General features: G+C 47.5%; 1 protein-coding gene and 1 long non-coding RNA gene across 4 annotated transcripts in view; both read right to left on the bottom strand.

Annotated features, from left to right (window-relative positions):
- Positions 1–8,099, bottom strand: part of PLEKHB1 (pleckstrin homology domain containing B1) — a 42,631-nt gene extending 34,532 nt beyond the window's left edge. Inside the window, exons 1-2 of one of the 3 annotated variants that reach the window (XM_083737481.1) lie at positions 7,745–8,099; positions 5,694–5,771 (exon numbers count right to left, since the gene is read on the bottom strand). In XM_083737481.1, the coding sequence (XP_083593607.1) occupies positions 5,694–5,730 (37 nt within the window). In that variant the 5' untranslated portion in view covers positions 5,731–5,771; positions 7,745–8,099. Of the gene's footprint in view, positions 1–5,693; positions 5,854–7,744 lie in introns of those variants that run through there. The other 2 variants (XM_083737480.1, XM_083737482.1) reach the window with 2 other exon arrangements.
- An 11,141-nt stretch (positions 8,100–19,240) lies between these two features.
- LOC310844016 lies at positions 19,241–21,004 on the bottom strand. The gene is made up of 2 exons (XR_014563884.1): positions 20,933–21,004; positions 19,241–19,743 (listed from the first exon to the last, which is right to left on the bottom strand). It is a non-coding gene; the product is annotated as an uncharacterized lncRNA (long non-coding RNA).
- Between the last annotated feature and the right edge of the window lie 203 nt (positions 21,005–21,207).

The raw sequence follows: 21,207 nt of genomic DNA, 5'->3' as shown, positions 1-21,207 counted from the left end.
GAGGGTGTTTCTCTATCTCGTTTCTGAGGATAGCCAATATCCTCAGAAACCCCAAGGATAAAATCCAGTTGGAAAACCAAGGGATCTATGAAATACCCTGCAAAGTCTGCCCAGCCACGTACATTGGACAAACAAACAGACGAATAAATGCACGTATCGCAGAACACAAGAATGCCGTCAAAAAAGAAGAAAAAACTTCCTCTCTTTTCCAACACATGAAAGAAACAGGACACGAAATTAATTTTGCAGATTCCAAATTGCTCTTTAACACGGAACATCACCACAAGAGAATAATCATGGAAGCCATCGAGATAGAGAAACACCCTCACAACATGAACAAGCGTGACGACACATCCCGCTTGCCAGACATCTGGAAATTAGCCCTCCCCACAAAAACTGACACCAGATCCAGAGGCACACAGAACGCCAACACCAATCAACCACACCAGACCCAAACCCAGACCCTCTCCACAGATGAATTACTGACACCATCCAGTAGCCAATCCATGGTGGCACCTCCGGATGCTGCACCCCCCTGCAATCCCTACACAGATCTGGCTGACACAAGCCACAAAACCACAGCTCGCCCCTATACACGAAGCCAAGCCAAAGCACAACTAAGTGCAATACAGCCATCTTCTCAGGAAAACTCTTCACAAAGTTCAAGAGGTCAAGACACAAAGACTTTAGCAACTAATCCACACCTAATGACCCACCTAAGTGGTACTCAGGATATCACTCAAGAAATCACTCAAGGTATCTCTCAAGTAATTAAGGAACAAAAGAAGAAAAGGCACACTAGCCTGGGAACTTCCTCTCTGCCCAGAACATTGGAGGCTAGACACCACACCCCCTCTACAGTATTTATAGGAACTCAAACATTGAGATCCCGCTCTGTTCCAGTAACAAGAAGCCGAAAGCACCAGCCTGAAGATGACGAGTGAGACCTCGTCGAAACGTCGCCTAGACACCCCAACTTTTACACGGGAAGACACCCGAGGACACCAAAACCTGCATATATATATATATATATATATATGCTTTCGTAGATTTTCACGGGTACAGGAATGCAGGTTTTGGTGTCCTCGGGTGTCTTCCCGTGTAAAAGTTGGGGTGTCTAGGCGACGTTTCGACGGGGTCTCACTCGTCATCTTCAGGCTGGTGCTTTCGGCTTCTTGTTCCAGTAACTCAAACATTGAGATCCCGCTCTGTTCCAGTAACAAGAAGCCGAAAGCACCAGCCTGAAGATGACGAGTGAGACCTCGTCGAAACGTCGCCTAGACACCCCAACTTTTACACGGGAAGACACCCGAGGACACCAAAACCTGCATTCCTGTACCCGTGAAAATCTACGAAAGCAAATATATATATATATATATATATATATATATATATATGCTTTCGTATATATATATAGGGGCTCCGGGATCAAATGTCTACTAAAAGCATTTGACACGAGGAAAGAAGCTGGTTTCGCTGAGGGGCAGGGAGCAATGTGAAAGTTTTGCTTGCTATTTGGGGAAAAAAGGAGAGAAAAATACAGTTCATATTTTGCTTTTGTGGGCAGCTGCAGGTAGGACGGCTAAAGCACCGAAGGGATTTGGGAGGAGAGGAAGCCTTGAAGTGGTGAAATTCCCAGAGCGGTTTAACAATCCATCTGTCTTCCAAAATATAACTCTGGGAATTGTAGCTCTGTGAGGGGGAACAGGAACAATTCTCTTTAGAAGACATCTGAAGGTAGATCTGTTTAGGGAAGTTTTTAATGTTTGATGTTTTATTGTATTTTTAATATTTTGTTGGGAGCCGCCCAGAGTGGCTGGGGAAACCCAGCCAGATGGGCGGGGTATAAATAATAATAATAATAATAATAATAATAATAATAATAATTATTATTATTATTATTATTATTATTATCATCATCATCTCTGCACCATTAACTAACTACAGTTCCCAGAATTCTCTGGGAGACGCCACGACACAGCGCTTCAAATATGCAGTATGAATGTGTAAAGTGTACAATTCTTCCGGACAACACGCATGTGATTTTGAGTTGCTCCCTGTCCTTTTTTCAAACGATTTATTTTATGGAAAAAAGAACCCACCATTTTAGAGCAGCGCACCATATAATCTATTAATAATCTCCTACAAGACAAGGCAACTGCCTAATTCACCTATCCAAGGTTTCTACTCTGGATAACACCCCAACATAATACCTGAATATGGTCGTACCTTGGAAGTCAAACGGAATCCGTTCCGGAAGCCCATTCAACTTCCAAAACGTTCGGAAACCAAAGCTTGGCTTCTGATTGGCTGCATGAAACTCCTGCAGCCAATCGGAAGCTGAATAAGCCCAAAAATACTTTGCAAACCGGAACAGTCACTTCCGGGTTTGCAGCGTCCGGGAGCCAAAACATTTGAGAACTAAGCTGTTCAAAAATAAAGATACGACTGTATTCAGTGCATCAGCAAGCCTTACAACTGACAAATTATTTCAAGCTTTTCTCCTCCAGGCATGAATCTAGTCCTCATGGTGTTTTGAGAAAGAAAGAAAAAGTTGCTCTCGTGAGCAGATGTGAAGGAAGGGGCTAAACTCTCCTTTCTAGGAGGTTTTTAAGTAGAGGTTGGGTGGCCCTCTGTCATGGATGCTTTAGTTGCGATTCCTGCATTGCAGCGGGTTGGACTAGAGGACCCTCGGGTCCCTTTCCAACAATTCCACGATTCTACGACTGTTAACCACACATGTCTCCACACTGCCTGACCAGGAGAAGCGAGCCCTTGCTCGGCCACAAAGGAGCACGGGATCTTACTCGTTTGGGAAAACAGCTCCTGATCCCAAGAAGATTCCCAGAATAAATGTGTGAATCACGTTAACGAGGGACAGGCAGACATTGCAGATATACAACACTGATGTTATATCAAAATGTCGGCGGGGGTGGGGAGGTTATTGTTTTTATTTTGATTATGTATTTTGTGGTTTTATATTTTTAATTTATTCTGTGAACCGCCCTGAGACCTCTGGGTATAGGACGGTATATAAATTCAATAATAATAATACAGTGGTACCTCAGGTTACACAAGCTTCAGGTTACATACGCTTCAGGTTACAGACTCCGCTAACCCAGAAATAGTACCTCAGGTTAAGAACTTTGCTTCAGGATGAGAACAGAAATCGTGCTCCGGCGGCACAGCGGCAGCAGGAGGTCCCATTAGCTTAAGTGGTGCTTCAGGTTAAGAACAGTTTCAGGTTAAGAACAGACCTCCAGAACGAATTAAGTACTTATCCTGAGGTACCACTGTAACAACAACAACAACATCATCACACAGAACCAGGCCCTTTTCCACATCTCGCCTCTCTTGGGTTTTAGGAGACCCCACTGAGGGTGTGATACAATGGGGTGGGGTGGGGAATTTTCTCAAAGGAGAAAACTTGCTTGATCGAGTGACAGTCTATGTATCTATTGGCCTATTCCGACCTCTTTTTCTCCTGCTCAAGGCCGCCCAGAAAAAGCATTTCAGTCCCAGAAATTTATTCCGACCATGCCAATAAAATATAACTGATGGAATTCTACAGGACAGGGTATTAGTGTGCGAAAACAGTCGAGATCCAAGGTGTTAAGTTGTGGGTGAACATATCAGACGACACAGTGATTCTTCAAACAGCTCTTGTTTATTCACAGGCCAGAAAAGAACTGAAGGGTTCAGCCAGCCTGCTTATATAGAGCTCCACTACAATGCAACAGTAACAACTTTCTGTAACTATCCAATCACTGAATGTCACTTTCGATCCCTTATTTGCATATGTGGACCTGAACTATCTACCGTATCCCCCTGCTGGCCCAGGGTGAGAACTTCAATACATAACACCAGGCTCTCCAGGCCTGCGCCTCCAGATGGGGGAGACGTTAGGTCCAGTCGTGGCCGACTCTGGGGTTGCGGCGCTCTTCTCGCTTTACTGGCCGAGGGAGCCGGTGTACAGCTTCCGGGTCATGTGGCCAGCAGGACTAAACTGCTTCTGGCGCAAACGGGACACCATGATGGAAACCAGAGCGCACGGAAACGCTGTTTACCTTCCCGCTGGAGCGGTACCTATTTATCTACTTGCGCTGGTGTGCTTTCGAACTGCTAGGTTGGCAGGAGCTGGGACAGAGCAACGGGAGCTCACTCCGTCGCGGGGATTCGAACCGCCGACCTTCTGATCGGCAAGCCCAAGAGGCTCAGTGGTTTAGACCACAGCACCACCCGCGTCTCTCTGCATTAGAGAAGAGCAGGCGTTGAGCAAGGACCCCGTGGAAGGTTCTGGAGGATGAGAGGAGAGGGGACCCTGTGTGTTTGCTCTCACTCATGCATCTTTCTGGAGACAGCGAGTGGGAACAGGTGGTCCAGCTTCAAGGGGACGGACAGCAGCGCAGAGAGCGTGGAGAGATTTCTTCTGCCTGGATGGCTTCAGCAGTTATTCAGGTGGATGATTGCCTTGAGCAGAGCAGTTTGGAACAAAATGTTGCCTAGGCTACAGTCCTCAGCCCACCCTCTGTCGAAAGCAAGGGGCCTTGCTTTCAAGTAAACAGGAGGGGAGGAGGAGGCCAGACGAGGGAAAGGGGGAGACCTTTGCATTTGGAGCTCATGCCAGCGTCATATTCATTACAGTGGTACCTCAGGTTAAGTACTTAATTCGTTCTGGAGGTCCGTTCTTAACCTGAAACTCTTCTTAACCTGAAGCACCACTTTAGCTAATGGGGGCCTCCTGCTGCTGCCGCACAATTTCAGTTCTCATCCTGAAGCAAAGTTCTTAACCCGAGGTAATATTTCTGGGTTAGCGGAGTCTGTAACCTGAAGTGTATGTAACCTGAAGCATCTGTAACCCGAGGTACCACTGTATTATTTTGCCTGCTTTAACTTCTTATTGGTTTTCCCCATTTTTTGGATTTAAAAGTGGCAAACTGCCTGGGCAGAGACGCAGGATGGAAGCGGAGCAAAGAAATAAGGTTCCGATCCTGACCCCCTTTACCTGGGAGGAAGCCCTGCTGAATGCAACAGGACTTGCTCCTAAGTAGACACGGAACATTGTTAAAGGGATTGTTGCATTCCACCACCTTTAGGGGAGTGCTGCCTGGATTTTCTGCTGCTGGTACCAAATGCCCTAAGATATAATAATAATAATAATAGTAGTAGTAGTAGTAGTAGTAATAATAATAATAATAATAATAATAATAATAATAATAATAATTTATCCCCCCATCTGGCTGGGTTTCCCCAGCTACCCATGGTGGCTCCCAACAGAATATTAGAAACACGATAAGAGTACAAAAAGAGTCTTTCTGGATCCGACCGTATACCTGGTTCACCTTCCCATTTTCGACAGTGGTCAGCCAGATGTGTCTGGGAAGCAAAGACAGCTTTGTCCATCTCTAGCCAGTTTTTTTTTTACAAAGAGTGTGGCCCCCAACAAGAGCAAACATCCAAGCTTTCGCAAGCTTACCTGGGAGTCAGCCCTTGCTCCCAAGCAGACACAAATGGGCTGTGTACAGTTTGGGGGCTTGGGGTCCGAACTGTGCAAGGAATCCCAAGACATAACTGGTCTCTCAAGCACCCCATCGTGAACCCAGCAAAGGCAGCAGTCCCAGAAGCTCGCCCGCCTCTCTCGGAAGAAGAAAGGGCCTCTTATATAGTTATAAATTCCCCGGGTTAAGACTTACTTTGTCTCCAGAGCCAGCCGCATTTCAGCAGGGCCATTTCTGCAGCGATCTCCAGGCTGATCTATCCCGGCAGGAGAACTTAAGAAGAGGAGGAAAGGTGGGAGTTAGGAATGCAGAACTATCAGGCTGTAACATCAGATCACCTTCGCTCCTCTCCGAGAAAACAACTTGTTTTTTTCTGCTAGTGGGAATTTTCTAACCGTGGGGTGGAGAGGAGGGAGGAGAGCGGCAATTGGGGTCACTGGACTTCTAAATAAAGGCACAGAGTGTGCGGCTAACCAGATCTTTTTTTAATGCTCCTCTCGAATTATCTCCGTTATGTAAATTACAAAAGGGTGGGGAGGGGAGGCTCCAGCGCCTTTTCCCTCTGCGGGATTTAGAGATTAGCATTTTGCTTCTATCTTTAACTGAAGCTCTCTAGAACATACCTGGAGCACAGGGCATCGCTTCCAAGCAACCTGCCCCACCCTGGGGCCCTCCAGCTGTTCTGGACTACAATTCCCATCATTCCACCCCTAGTGGGGCTGGTGGGAATTGTAGTCCAAAACACCTGGGTTGGAGAAGGCTGCTTTAAACTGCTTTCTAAACGTCCTGGCTCCTTTCTGCTGCTGAGCTGTTGCAGAACACCCCTTCGCTGTGCAGTCAGGCTCACAATGAAAACCAAGTTGGGGGGAGACAGAGAGTATAAACACCCACCCATTCTGGGCTCTGCCACGTAAACAAACCCACACCGCTTGAAAGCATATGATTTCGCTAATTTGCGCAGAGCGCAGAACTTGGCAGGAGTACAGAAATGGGATCAAGACGGTGGGGAATATAAGCATGGCCAGGCAAGGGGGTTGGGGGAAATGTGGTATAATGGTTAGTGTTGGATTTGGACCTGGGAGAGATAAGGGTTCAAATCCCCCCACTCAGCCACGAACCTTTCGCTGGGTGAGCCTGGACCCAGACGCTGCCTTCTCTCACAACAACCCTCCTTCCCCTTCTCTCTCCCCCCTTCTCGCCCCCCTCAACCCCACATTGCTTACGACAAAAAAAAAAGCCTCATATTGACTGTAATTGACCTTTATGAAAGACTCTACAATTTGAAAACAGAGACGCTGAATGTACTCTTGTTCCCTATGGGAAATCTTTCAGTAAAAATATATTTAAAACAATAACAATGGGGGGGGGGGGGAGAAGAACCATGTAGGCCACCTGGAGTTCCTTGTAGCCAATCAGAGGGGATATAAATGCAATCAATCAATCAATCAATCAATCAATGAAAGGGGTGGGCGGCCAGGAACCCAGAGGAGAAAGGGGAAGGAAGATTCGGGTCTGGAGAATCATAGGAGCACATGGAATCCTAAATTCAACAATTTTTAAAAATAACAAAAATCTGTTTTTAGACTATGAAATAATGAAGATAAAAACGAGCGGTTAAAAGTCCAGGAGTTTCGTTCAAACAGGGCAGCAAAAATACTACAGAAAAGTACCATTGAGGCTGTCGACCAATATACGCTTATAGGGGGGCAAGCCTCATCTAACTCTTCCTGGCGCTTCCCCCCAGGTAAACGTGCCTCGGATCTACCTGGCTGGCTGAAGCCCGCAAGGCGAGGGATAAATGTGGAGAAGAGAGGAGATATAATTTTTTTCCAGTGGCGGCAGGAGAAACCCAAAGCCTGATGGAAAAGGATCCCCAAAGTTTATCTCTGCGTTCCCGTCTCCGCCCGCACAAATCTGCTCCGCTAATCTGGAGCTTGAAACTGGACCCAAACTCTATTTGCGATTCCACCTCCGGCAGAGGAAAGAGAACTCAAAATGAACCCGGGTCGCCGCGCTCTGACGTTGTCCGGACCAGGGTTCGGTTACACCCGCTTGCTGGACCGTCCAGATCACTCACATTTCTCCTGAACGAAGGGGCTGGATGCGCCTTGGGCGTGGATAAGGTGGATCAACTCCGCTCCCTCCTTCCCACACCAAGCCTGGGATCGGGGCGGGTTGCCTTGTCGCCTCTCTCTCTCTCTCTCTCTCTCTCTCTCTCTCTCTCTCTCTCTCTCCTCCCTTCCCACCTTGTGGATCCGTTGCAAATAAGAAGCTGCGCCGCCGCTCCCGGGGTTGCAAAGATGCGCACGCGATGCCCAGGTGCGCCCGCGCCTGCCTGCGTTCTTGCGCGCAAAGAAACTCCGCCACGCGCCACCCCTTTGCACCATCCCTCGCCCAGCCCATCAGGTCCAAGTCCTCTCTTCCCCACCCACCTACCCACCTCACCCTGCTTTTTTACCTAGAGAGCCCCCGCCGCGCGCTGCCCCCTTTCCCGGGACTCGCCGGGCAGCCACATCAAACCTCTGGCAGATGGGAACACAACACCCTCCCTTCAAACGCCAGCTCTCTTTCTCTCGCTCTCTCTTTGCACAGAATTCTGGGAATCGTAGTTTGCACTGGGCAGCGCAGCCCGGGATGGACTCCAGCTCCCAGGATGCAAGAGGAGGAGGAGGAGATGCTCGCCTGCTTTTCCCCAAAAGCCCCCCTCACCTGACTCCCCCTGCTTCGTTGTGCATCCGTTGCAAAGGGGAAGAAGGTCCTTCATGCTCTCTGGTGCCTGCTCAGAAAACAGCCCCATTGCCTTCTAATGGGGCTGACCCCCAGGTATACGGGCATCTAGGATCTGCAGCCTTGGAGAAAACAGAAAATTGGGGAGCTAGAACTCCCTCCGTCGTCACCTTGACCTAAGAAAATAAGAGTTTTATAGTTCAAATCGGGGGGGGGGGGGATAAATACAGTAAATGGACAAAAGTACAAAGATTCACAAAATGTTTAGGGGTATGCTGCTGGAGGAGACTCTGGAGAGTCCCATGGACTGCAAGAAGATCAAACCGATCCAAGGAAATCAGCCCTGAGGGCTCACTGAAGCGCCTGTAACCCAAGGTACGACTGTACTTTGGCCACCTCATGAGAAGAGAAGACTCCCTGGAAAAGACCCTGATGTTGGCAAAGATGGAGGGCGCAAGGAGAAGGGGACGACAGAGGGCGAGATGGTGGGACAGTGTTCTCGAAGCTACCAGCATGAGTTTGACCAAACTGCAGGAGGCAGTGGAAGACAGGAGTGCCTGGCGTGCTCTGGTCCAGGGGGTCACAAAGAGTCGGACACAACTAAACAACAACAACAAATGCATCCCCCTGTGTCCCCCCTGCCAGGAAAAAAGCAGCGGGCATTCCAGTCTTCCAGTCCGAATGGGATTTTGTTCTTTTGCTGGCTGAGTAGCAGGTTTTGGATAGGAAAGAGCCACAAGCTGAGTCCACACCATACATTTATTATTATTTTTTTAAATATTTTTATTAATTTTAGGAAATACAGAAAAAAGAATAAAGAATAGTTATAAGAAAATAGAATAGAAGAATAACAAATTTCCATGTTCTTTTTCCATCCAATCTAAAGGACTTCCCCACATCCTCCAAACCCTACGTTCCCTGTCATATAAAACATCAGCAATTTGTTAACTTATTTCAAAACTTATTGTATCTTCCATTTTATCATGTTCCCTAATTTCAATTTTACTGTAACCCAATTCTTGTATGCTTTGTATTAAACACAATAAAGTTATTTCATTATTTTACCTCTAAATTCTTGTGTCTTAATTTTCATTTCATTAACTTACATTTGCTGAAGCTAGAGTTTCCTGAAAGGTGCATTTTTTTTTTTTAACATTCATACAACTTATAGTGTTTTTTCAAATAGTCCTTAAACTTTTTCCAGTCCTCCTCAATTGTTTCTTCTCCCAAGTCTCGGATTCTGCCAGTCATTTCAGCCAATTCCATATAGTCCATCAACTGTGATTGCCATTCCTCCAGCGTGGGTAAATCTTGTGTCTTCCAGTGTTTTGCAATCAGGATCCTTGCTGCTGTGGTAGCGTACATGAAGAAAGTTCTGTCCTTCTTAAACACTCTCTGGTCTACCATGCCCAGAAGGAAGGCCTCTGGTTTCTTAGGTAAGGTAAACCTCAGTACCTTTTTTAGTTCATTATGGATCATTTCCCAGAAGGCCTTCACTTTCGGGCAGGCCCACCAGAGATGAAAGAATGTCCCTTCCGCCTCTCCACATTTCCAACATTTATTGTCAGACAGATGGTATATCTTAGCTAGCTTGACTGGGGTCATGTACCACCGGTATACCATTTTCATAATATTTTCCTTCAAGGCAGTACATGCCGTAAATTTCAACCCGGTGTTCCATAACCTTTCCCAGTCTACAAACAATGTTATGCCCCACGTCCTGAGCCCATTTTATCATAGCGGATTTGACTGTCTCATCCTGTGTATTCCACTTAAGCAGCAAGTTATACATTCTCGAAAGTAGTTTACTTTTTGGTTCTAACAATTCAGTCTCTAGTTTCGATTTTTCCACCTGGAATCCAACCTTTTTATCTATTTTAAAGACCTCCTGAATTTGCGCATAGTGCAACCAGTCTCGTACCTTAGTTTTCAGTTTTTCCAAGCTCAGCAACCTCCAATTGTCTCCAATCTTTTCAATTATTTCCCAATATTTAGGCCAATGAGCCTCCATGTTTAGTCTCTTACGTGCCTTGGCCTCCACACCATACATTTAAAGGACACCCCGCACACCCCACCCCCATAGAGAACCCTGGAAACTATAGATTTTTTTAAGGTGCTGGGAATTGTAGTTCTCCGAGGGGGGTGAACTACGGTTCCCGGGGTTCTTGATGGAGAGGAGATGCACTTTAAATGCAGGATGCATACACAGCCTGGGCAGGTGCAGTTGAAGCAGCTGGAAGTGTGTGCAGCAGCGGTGCTCCCATCTGTTCCCCGCAGCGTGTTTCTCATCTTGCGCTATTTTTAGTGGTGCTTCGGCGCATCGGCTGCTCAAATGATGCTCCGGTGACTTGCGCCCCCCCCCTCCACGCCGCCCTCTGGCTTAGAGAAAGGACAGGAGGCACTGACCGTGCCTAAACAGAAGCCCACCGAGGCCCACACTCTTGTGTCCCTCATTACGTAAGACTTTGGCAAAACAGAGGAAAACGATGGCCGGATGAAGCAGACAAAAGCATCCCTCCTCTGCCTCGGGGGCCACGACAACCAGGCGTGTGCCAGGCATGCGTCTCCTCGGGAGGAGGCGCCCCAAGTTGTTTTCACCACTGCTTACCCCGGCTTGCTAAAAACAATCATTTAAAAGTAATTGAACACTAATGGAATTAAAATAATATAAAAATAATATTTAATAATTTTTTTAAAAAACCCAGCCTATTGAAATATAGGTGATGAAAACAGCACAGTACTATTTAAAGCCCTTTAAAAAAGAGGGGGGAGCGCCAGTTCCCAAAGGCCTCTCGGGATAAGAGAGTCTCCAGGTCTGGCTTCTCTAGGGAGGGAGTTCCAAAGTTGTCTGGGAGCACCACCACCGAGAAGGCCCTGTACTGCGTCCCTGTGAGGATGAAAGAAAGGCCTTCCCTGAAGACCTCAGAGCCTGGGCAAATTCCTGTGAGAAACTATGGTCTTTTGGATAGTCTGGACCTAACTAGCACTTTCAATTGCGCCCAGGAACTGATCGATAACCTGTGGTTACCTGGCCTGTTCCTTACCCAGCCAAGAGATTGGCCTGTTTCTCCCTCCGGGATGCGGGGAAAAAACAGATCCCCCTTTGTTCAAGAGCAAAGATTGAACAGGGAGAATATACTACAGTGTTGCTCGTGCCTTCCCACGGACAGACACTGATGCCATCTGCTTATTTACCATGCGCATGAATGAGACACTGGGGAATCTGCGCTCTCCCCCAGAGCTGCAATCTGCATCCAAACGGTTCTGATGTCGTGAAGAAAACGAGTTTGTTGATATCAAGGCTCATTTTACAAGGAGGAAGAGCACAGGGGCAGGTGGGAAGAGGAATCTTCAAGAGCGCCATTGCACCAAGCTGTGTGAGAAACCGGGTGTGCAATTGTTTCCGTTGGAGTTGTGGTGGCCTGGGACTCGGGCTCAGATTTGGAACCAGAGGAGTCTAAGTCCACACTGGATCCTTTGCCTCAGGCATCATCTGAACCAAGTCTGGGGCCTGATCCTGAAGAGTCCCAGTCTGCACAGGTTCCCCTGCAACAAGCACCAGCTGGGCCGAGTCAGGGGCCTGAGCCTGCCCTGGGGATGACCTCGTTGCCTCCAGCTGGGCCATCACCTACAGCTGCTCCACTACCAGTTGGGTCAGGGGAGGCTGAGGCGGCCTCTGGGTCTAGTAACCCACTGACGTCTCCCGAGCTGCAGAGACTGAGGTCTGAGAGAAGGAGAGACTTGAGTACTCGCAGGAGAAGTGCTCGCCTTCGGGCGAAAGAGGGAGGTGAGTTGCCGGGGGATCAGGACCGGCTGCTACCCCAACAGAGATAAAAGGCTGTCAGACCCCGCCCCAGGTTGCGGGAGCAACATTGCTGTATGCTAGATCCTGCCTGAGATCCTGTGCCTGCCCTTGCCTGGTTTCCTGCCTCGTGTCCTGCCTCGGCCCTGTCGGACTGACTCCTAGCAGAACCTTTGGATTCTGGTCCGGTCCTGGACTGCGTTTCATGGGTTACCCCCGGGGCCAGCACAGGAGTTTTGCTGCTGAAAACAACTGGGGAGAATTACCTCCGAGCACGGATGGTGTTCGTTCACCGTCCTACCAATTAGCTACAGGCATTGCGGACATATTAGGAATTTGGAAGGAAGTTCACGATGACCAGCTGTCGGGGGTGTGTGTGTGTGTCCATCCTGCCCTCTCTTGTGGCTGCTACACCGCTTGTTCAGCAGAAATCAACAGGCAACATTTTGCACGACTGTTTTATACTTTATGATAATTTAGAATTAAAATGTATTTTCATGTAATGTTTAATACTTCCAGCTGATGAAGGCGAATACATCGAAACAGGGCCCTGTCCTGGCTTCTGATCCATAATTGACTTTTGACTTCTGCTCAATGATTGAAACTAAGATCTTCATGTCAAAACTGACCATGGACTAACATGAACTCACAAACTCTTATCTTTAATACTGTAACGAATTATTGCATTATACATATCCTTATGAGTTTGGGTTTGTAATCTCTATTTGAGTTTGTAATCCTTGTCAGAATACATGCTTCTGAATGGATTAGTTTTTGTTACAATTGACGATTGATTTGCGAGTAGGGACCACTCCCACTATTGAAACGTATATCGGCCAGAGTTCTTGGTGTGCTTTTTCTTGGTATATTTAATAACAAGAACTCCAACTTATTTAACGACATGGGAGATCGGTAGGCTCAGCTGCTGATGCCTGAAGTTCAAGCCGTGGTTGATTGTATTTGTATTTTTTTACACTGATATATCACCATTCCCTTCCAAGGTGTTGCACATGCTTCTCCCCTTCCCCATTTTACCTTCACAACAACCTGGTGAGGTAGTTTGGGCCAAGAGACAGGGACTGGCACAAGGCCACCAAGCGAGTTTCATGCCTGGTCTCCGGTGGTCGAACTCTGGTCTCCCAAGTCGCAGTCCAGCACTCGAACCGTTATGCCACACTGCCTGTCTGGTAAAGACGCAGCAGCAGGCAAGTGTCAGAAAGTTGGAAATCGTCGGAAGAAGGCTTCCATGCAGGAAGGTGGAGGATCAAGCCTCAATTCTGGTTACCCTTCTCAGAAATTCACCAATACCTTCAGCTATTCCCTTACAAGAGACGCGGGTGGCGCTGTGGGTTAAACCACAGAGCCTAGGACTTGCCAATCGGAAGGTCGGCAGTTCAAATCCCCACGACGGAGTGAGCTCCCGTTGCTTGGTTCCTGCTCCTGCCGACCTAGCAGTTCGAAAGCACGTCAAAGTGCAAGTAGATAAATAGGTCCCGCTCTGGCGGGAAGGTAAACGGCGTTTCCGTGCGCTGCTCTGGTTCGCCAGAAGCGGCTTAGTCATGCTGGCCACATGACCCAGAAGCTGTACGCCGGCTCCCTCGGCCAATAAAGCGAGATGAGCGCCGCAAAGGTAAAGGGACCCCTGACCGTTAGGTCCAACCATGGCTGACTCTGGGGTTGTGGCGCTCGTCTCACTTATTGGCCGAGGGAGCCGGTGTACAGCTTCCGGGTCATGTGGCCAGTATGACTGAGCTGCTTCTGGAAAACCAGAGCAGCGCACAGAAACACCCTTTACCTTCCCGCCAGAGCGGTACCTATTTATCTACTTGCACTTTGACGTGCTTTCGAACTGCTAGGTTGGCAGGAGCAGGGACCGAGCAACAGGAGCTCACCCCATCGTGGGGATTCGAACCGCCGACCTTCTGATCAGTCAGGGATAGGGTTGCCATATTTCAAAAAGTAAAATTCCTGGCACCCACAAAGTTGTTGAGCTTCTCAGTGCTTTTCCCACCACGTTGCCATACAGCTGGGTTCCCCCTAACATTCTGCAGATTCGGCAAAATTCTCCCCCCACCCGACGCCTTTTTTACACCTGAAAATCAGGACGTGTCTGATTTGGACAGGCATCCTGGAGTCTAGCAGGCTTAAAAAAAACTAATTAAAAAACAAAACAACTTTGAGTAAACATGCATAACACAACCTAGTTACAGACACACATTATATAATGCCTTCTACAGAGTCAGACGAGCTTGCAGCGAATGATTAAATCAGGCATAGGCAAACTCCGGCCCTCCAGATGTTTTGAGACTACAATTCCAGTCATCCCTGATCGCTGGTCCCGTTAGCTAGGGATGATGGGAATTATAGTTCCAAAACATCTGGAGGGCCGGAGTTTGCCTATGCCTGGATTAAATGATCTTAGAAGAGTTTTTACCAGTTTTGTTTGATTTTTATGCAGCAGTGCAGCCCCTCCAAAGTGAGGCGCAGGTGTTTGGAGGGCCTGATCATTTTTTATTTTTATTTTTTTTTAATGATGTTTTATTACATTTTAACAATAAATAAGTTATAACACATAAAAGAAAAAACACAAAAAAGATCCAAAAATACAAAAATACAAAAATACAAACATTTAACATAGAACAAAAGGAAAAAACAAAAAACAAAAATCCCTCTTTTTTAATATCTCATCTTTGATTAACATTTTCATGACTTCCTCACGCCTCCCTTTTTTGTATTCCATTTAAAGATTGGTTCAGCAAATTCATATCCTGTTAGTTTATCCTTAATTATTTTTTCCCCCACATATTATAATTTCAAATTTTCATCTAATATCAATCCATTCTTACATATTCTTATACCTTATTACTAGAACCCCTTCATTTCATTTCAATGTCATTAATATTCACATTTATTTTTTTAGTCCTTTTTGAAAAGGGGAAATAATAATAACAAAACACTTCCTGGATCTGATCTTTCTTTGTTTCACCTCTGACTAATCCTCTGCATTGTGAAAGATGTTCAGACAAGGCTATATCCCATCACTGAAGAAACACTCCTCTTTAGGGAGCGTTGCACATGACTTCCATTGCTGAGCCGTCTGAGAATCCACCATAAATAAAACGGGGCAGGTTCTTTATGTTTAACTGTTGGACTTCAACATCAACTTCGTTGGACTGGTCATGTTGTGTGGATGCCCAATGATCGTCTCCCAAAGCAACTGCTCTATTCCGAACTTAAAAATGGAAAGCATAATGTTGGTGGTCAACAAAAGAGGTTTAAAGACTTTCTCAAGGCAAATCTTTAAAAATGTGCTATAAACACCGACAACTGGGAAACACTGACCTGCGAGTGCTCCAGTTGGAGAACAGCCTTTACCAAAGGTGTCATGGGCTTTGAAGACGCTTGAACTCAGGACGAAAGAGAGAAATGTGCTTAGAGGAAGGCACGCTTGGCAAATCCACACCGTGATCAACTCCCGCCCAGAAACCAATGTCCCCACTGTGGAAGGACATGTGGATCCAGAATTGGCCTCCACAGTCACTTACGGACCCATTGTTAAAACTGTGTTTATGGAAAACAATCTTACTCGGATATGAGTGATTGCCAAGGAATAAGAAGAAAAAGAAGAAGGGTAATTATCTCACATTTGATGTTCCAACGAATGTTTAATATTCATGGATTGATGTTCCAGTACATTTTTAGAGTACATGTGAAAAGGGTTGCAGTGGTTCTCAACTTGTGGGTCCCCAGATGTTGTTTGACTACAACTCCCATCATCCCTGAGCTCTAGCCTTGCTAGCTAGGGGTGATAGGAGTTGTAGTTCAACAACATCTGGGGACCCAAGGTTGAGAAAGGCTGGGTCTTAGTAGACCACACGTTTCACATGAGTCAACAGTGTGATGCAGCAGGAGTTCTTTGTCCAGTTATGAGCACCATAATTTAAGAAGGATGTTGACAAGCAGGAACGTGTGCAGAGGAGGGCAACCAAGATGATCAAGGGTTTGGAAGCCAAGCCTGATGAGGAACTGTTGAAGGAGCTGGGTATGTTTAGCTTGGGAAAGAGGAGAGAGAGAGAGAGAGAGAGAGAGAGAGAGAGAGAGAGGAGATATAATCACCATCTTCAAGTATCTCAAGGGCTGTCACATGGGAGATGGAGCAAGCTTGTTTTCTCCTGCTCTGGAGGGCAGGACTTGAACCCATGGCTTTAAGTTACATGAAAGGAGATTCCAATGAAACACCAGTAAGAACTTTCTGATGGTAACAGCTGTTTGCAGTGGAGCAAATTCCCACGAGAGGTGGTGGATTCTCCTTCCTTGGAGGTTTCTAAGAAGAGGCTGGGTGGCCACCTGTCTTGAATGCTTTAGTTGAGATTCCTGCATTGCAGCAGGGGGTTGGACTAGATCAGTGTTTCCCAACCTTGGGTCTCCAGCTGTTTTTGGACTACAGTTCCCATCATCCCTGACCACTGGTCTTGCTAGCTAGGGATGATGGGAGTTGTAGTCCAAAAACAGCTGGAGACCCAAGGTTGGGAAACACTGGACTAGATTATTCTGGAGGTCCCTTCCAGCTCAACAATTCTACACTACAATGACTCTGTGTTCTTGACAATATGTCTGTCCCAGCTATGCACTGCAGCTATTTTTAGTTCCCACCATGTCAGCTCAGTTTATGCTCCGTCATACCTCACCGTCATGCTCAGGAGACAGCCTGAGAGTTATTCATCCTAATGCCTTAAGCATTAGAATTTCACGCCAGCAGTGAGATTTCTATACTTTTGGGTCCATCTTGCCCACCAGGACCGGACCAATGATACCAGCCAGCTGCTCAGGCCAGCAAGAGATTGAGAAACAACAGCCAGGAGGTTTAAGTCTGAAGCTTATCCCAGGAACCTGGTGTCAGGGATGAGGAGTCAGATTCCTCTTCAGGTGATGTATACCACACACAGAGAATAAGAACATTCTTCTTTGGCGATCACTCATAGCCAAGTAAGATTGTCTTCCATGAATGAGATCTTAACAGTGAGCCCATAAGTGACTGTGGAGGCCAATTCTGGATCCACACGTCCTTCCACAGTGGGGACATAGGTTTCCGGGCGGGACTAGATCACGGTGTGGATTTGTCAAGTGTGCCTTCCTCTTAGCACGTTTCTCCCTTGCGTCCTGAGTTCGAGTGTCTTCAAAGCCCATGACACCTTTGGTAAAGGCTGTTCTCCAACTGGAGCGCTCACAGGCCAGTGATTCCCAGTTGTCAGTGTTTATACTACGTACATTTTTTTAAGATTTGCCTTACGAGAGAGTCTTTGAACCTCTTTTGTTGACCACCAGCATTATGCTTTCCATTTTTAAGTTTGGAATAGAGTAGTTGCTTTGGAAGACGATCGTCAGGCATCCTCACAACATGACCAGTCCAACAAAGTTGATGTTGAAGAACCATTTCTTCAACAATGGTGATCTTTGCTTCTTCCAGTACACTGGTATTAGTTTGCCTGTCTTCCCAAGTGATGTGTAAAAATTTTCGGAGACACCGTTGATGGAATCTTTTGAGGAGTTGGAGATATCGTTTATAAGTGGTCCATGTTTCACAAGCATACAGTAAACACCCACCCACCCACACACCGGTGCTTATGACTCCAAGCCTTAAAAATGAATCCCCTGGTTGAATTATTTATAGTCAATCAAAGCCTGGCTTGATAATAAAGTTGTTTAATAATCACTTGGCAACTCTTAAATACTTAAGCCCTCTATTCCAGCCAAGCAGTCTCGCTATCTAAAGCTTCCCCCACCCATTTTGTGTGCTGACAGGACTTGCCAAGTGAAATCGTCAGAAGGAATTAGGTTAACCCTGCGACATAACCAGTTGATTACAAAGCGGGATGTGTGTGTTATCTTCTGCTAAGGGAGGGCGGGCAAGCCTCTAAACATGCCAGCCTTTTGCACAGCTTGGAATTAAGCAAAGTGCTGAGCTCCCCTCCCCACCCTTAAAGCGAATTTATAACAATAATTAAAGTCGCTCCCTTAGGCAAGGAGTGCGGAAGTTTTAGCAGGGGTTTTTTTATCCGCTCCAGGCTATCTGCTGACTATTAGCTCAAAACTCAGCAGGGATGTGGGCTCTGCGGTTGGGTCCAATTATTCTCAACCGTCTTTCCTCTGCCAGAATTGCAGGTTTCGCTTAAGCGCTGCAATAAGTTGTTGCCTTAGCAAAGGGGCCACAAGCTTTACCGGCCATGGGGAGTGTCAGGGAACTGCCATCAGCTCAGAGTTGAGAGGTGGAAGGGCAGTTGTGTTACAGGGAGCCTCTGAAGATCTTGGGAAGCTGTTCCTCTTCTGGTGAGGAGGAAAGCCCCGCCTCCAGTAGGGAGGGGATGCAGGGACCAGGAGATGTTAGGGAGAGCCCCAACACCAAACCTGAGCAAACCGGAGAGGAGAAAAGTCCCCCTTTGCCAGCACCCAGTGGCGTAGCGTGGGGGGTGCAGGGGGGGGGCTGGCCGCACGGGGCGCAACATCTGGGAGTTAGGGTTAGGGGGCGCAAATCCACAGGTTAGGGGGTGCAAATCCAAGGGTTAGGGGGCGCAAATTACTTGCCTTGCCCTGGGTGCTGACAACCCACGCTACGCCACTGCCAGCGCCCACTCTGCGCAGGAGGTTTGGGTGCAGAGAGGGGAGGAGAAGGATGGGGGTCACACGACTGTTATGCTGGGGGAGGTACAGGGACCAACCACACAGTGGCGTAGCGTGGGGGGTGCAGGGGGGGCTGGCCGCACCGGGCGCAACATCTGGGGGTTAGGGCTAGGGGGCGCAAATCCACGGGTTAGGGGGTGCAAATTACTTGCCTTGCCCCGGGTACTGACAACCCATGCTACGCCACTGCAACCACGCCCTGATTCTGCTAGCGACTGAGCAGGCATGGACTTGCGATGCTCTGCGCTGTAGTTTGCACAGTGGTACCTCAGGTTACATACGCTTCAGGTTACATGCGCTTCAGGTTACATACGCTTCAGGTTACAGACTCCACTAACCCAGAAATAGTGCTTCAGGTTAAGAACTTTGCTTCAGGATGAGAACAGAAATCGTGCTCCGGTGGCGCAGTGGCAGCAGGAGGCCCCATTTGCTAAAGTGGTGCTTCATGCTAAGAACAGTTTCAGGTTAAGAACAGTCCTCTGGAACGAATTAAGTACTTAACCCGAGGTACTACTGCATTAATAATATAGCCTGGTTGGAGTCTCGCCTGTTTGCTCTCGAGCAACCACACCACCACCTGACAGGCAGGATCACTCGCACGGAGATTGTGGGCTGGACTGGCGCAGCACGATGCCGGAAATCGCTTCTGCGCATGCCCAGACACTGAAAATCGTGCCTGCGCAGAAGCAATTTTCGGCGTCTGGACATGCGCAGGTGCAATTTCTGGTATCTGTGCATGCGCAGACGCCATTTCCAGCGCCAATATGCGAGTCCCTGCACTGTGATGCACTACTTTAGCGCAGCGCATGGAGGACTTGCTGAGCGGGCGGCTTGGTTTGCAGGCAGCTCGTGGGCTGGTAAAACAGTCTTTGTGTGCCACATCTGGCCCATGGGCTGCATGTTGCTGACCCCTGCCTTCGCACAACATAGCCTTTCTCAGCCTGGTGCCCTCCAGATGTTTTGGATGCTAGTTTCCAGCTATGCTGATGGGATTTGTAGTCCAAGATTCTTGCATTTCAGGGAGTTGGACTCACGATGCTGGAGAGAGAGAGGGAAGGGGTTAGACGCTGCCTCTGAGGGCCTTCTGGCGGTTCCCTCGCTGCGAGAAGCCAAGTTACAGGGAACGAGGCAGAGGGCCTTCTCGGTGGTGGCACCCGCCCTGTGGAACGCCCTCCCACCAGACGTCAAAGAGAAAAACAACTACCAGACTTTTAGAAGACATCTGAAGGCAGTCCTGTTTAGGGAAGCTTTTAATGTTTAATAGACTGTTGTATTTTAATATTCTGTTGGAAGCTGCCCAGAGTGGCTGGGAAAACCCAGTCAGATGGGCAGGATATAAATAATAAATTATTATTATTATTATTATAGAGAGGAGCAGCAGGGAGAGAGCGACTCAGGAGCCCTAGTGGAGTGGGTGAGGTGTGTTTATTGTCTGTGTGGGCGGCCGAGAGAGGAAGGTGGTGGAGTCTTCCTTGGAACCAGAGAGACCCCCAAGAATAGGGACATGGCCAATGGCATTGGGCAGCTGGAGAGATGCAAGATGGAGCCAGGGAGAGATGTAGTGGTTGGAGGGCTGGACAAGGAGGACCGGGGAGAGCAGGGTTCGAATCCCCACTCAGCCATGGAGCTCCCTGGTGGACCTTGGGCCAGCATAGCTGTTATGTACTGAGTTCAATAGGATTCAGAATGCAGCAGTCTGATTGGTTCTAGAACAATGCAGCAGCATGATTGGCTGGCAGGAACCACCCAATCATGCTCCAGATATAAGTGAATCCACAACCTGATTGGCTTACAGTAGAATTCCAGAATTAGCCAATCATGTGCAGCCCATTGTGTAAATAATGTATATAAAGCAGATACTTTGAGGGGACTTTCATTCATTCCTCCTCACCACTATGAGCTGAATAAAGAGCATGAAATCACTTTGCGACTCTGAGTATATTTCAATAGCCTACTTTGCAGGGCTGCTGGGAAGATAAAAATTGGTGGCAGGGAGAACCGTGAAGGCCACTTTGAGCTCCTGGGAGGAAAGAGGGCTAGGAATGTCCTAATAAAAGCGGATGATGAGAGGGGAGAGAAATGGGGAAGGCAGGGAAAGAGTGTGGAGGAGCTGAGCTCTCTGGAGAAGATGGGCCGGGTCAATTTCCAGAGAGCCAAGACTGTGCAGGGGACCCCAGGACTCACACCCCCCCAGGGGACCAAGAGAAAGGGGAGGAATCCTACTTACAGCCTGCCCATTTTGTCCAGGGAAAAATCCCACCCTCCTCTCTAAACTAGCTATCTAAAATGCCCATCCAAGCCTAACTCTGAATCCAACCCCAGTCCTAAACCTAAGCCTAATCCCAACCCTACACCTAACCCTACCTCTCTATGTACAAAATAAATATATACCAAATATATACAAAATGTGCACAAATGCGCACAAAATGAAAATGTAAAATAAAAAGTATTAAAATAAAGAAGAAGAAAATAAAAATTAAGTGTTAAAACAAAAAACTAAAA

This window comes from Podarcis gaigeae (genome assembly GCF_964106915.1).
Source record: "Podarcis gaigeae genome assembly, chromosome: 4".
NCBI classification, from domain to species: Eukaryota; Metazoa; Chordata; class Lepidosauria; order Squamata; family Lacertidae; genus Podarcis; species Podarcis gaigeae.
The sequence above is the reverse complement of the archived record's forward strand: the minus strand, read 5'-3'. Positions and strand labels throughout refer to the sequence as shown.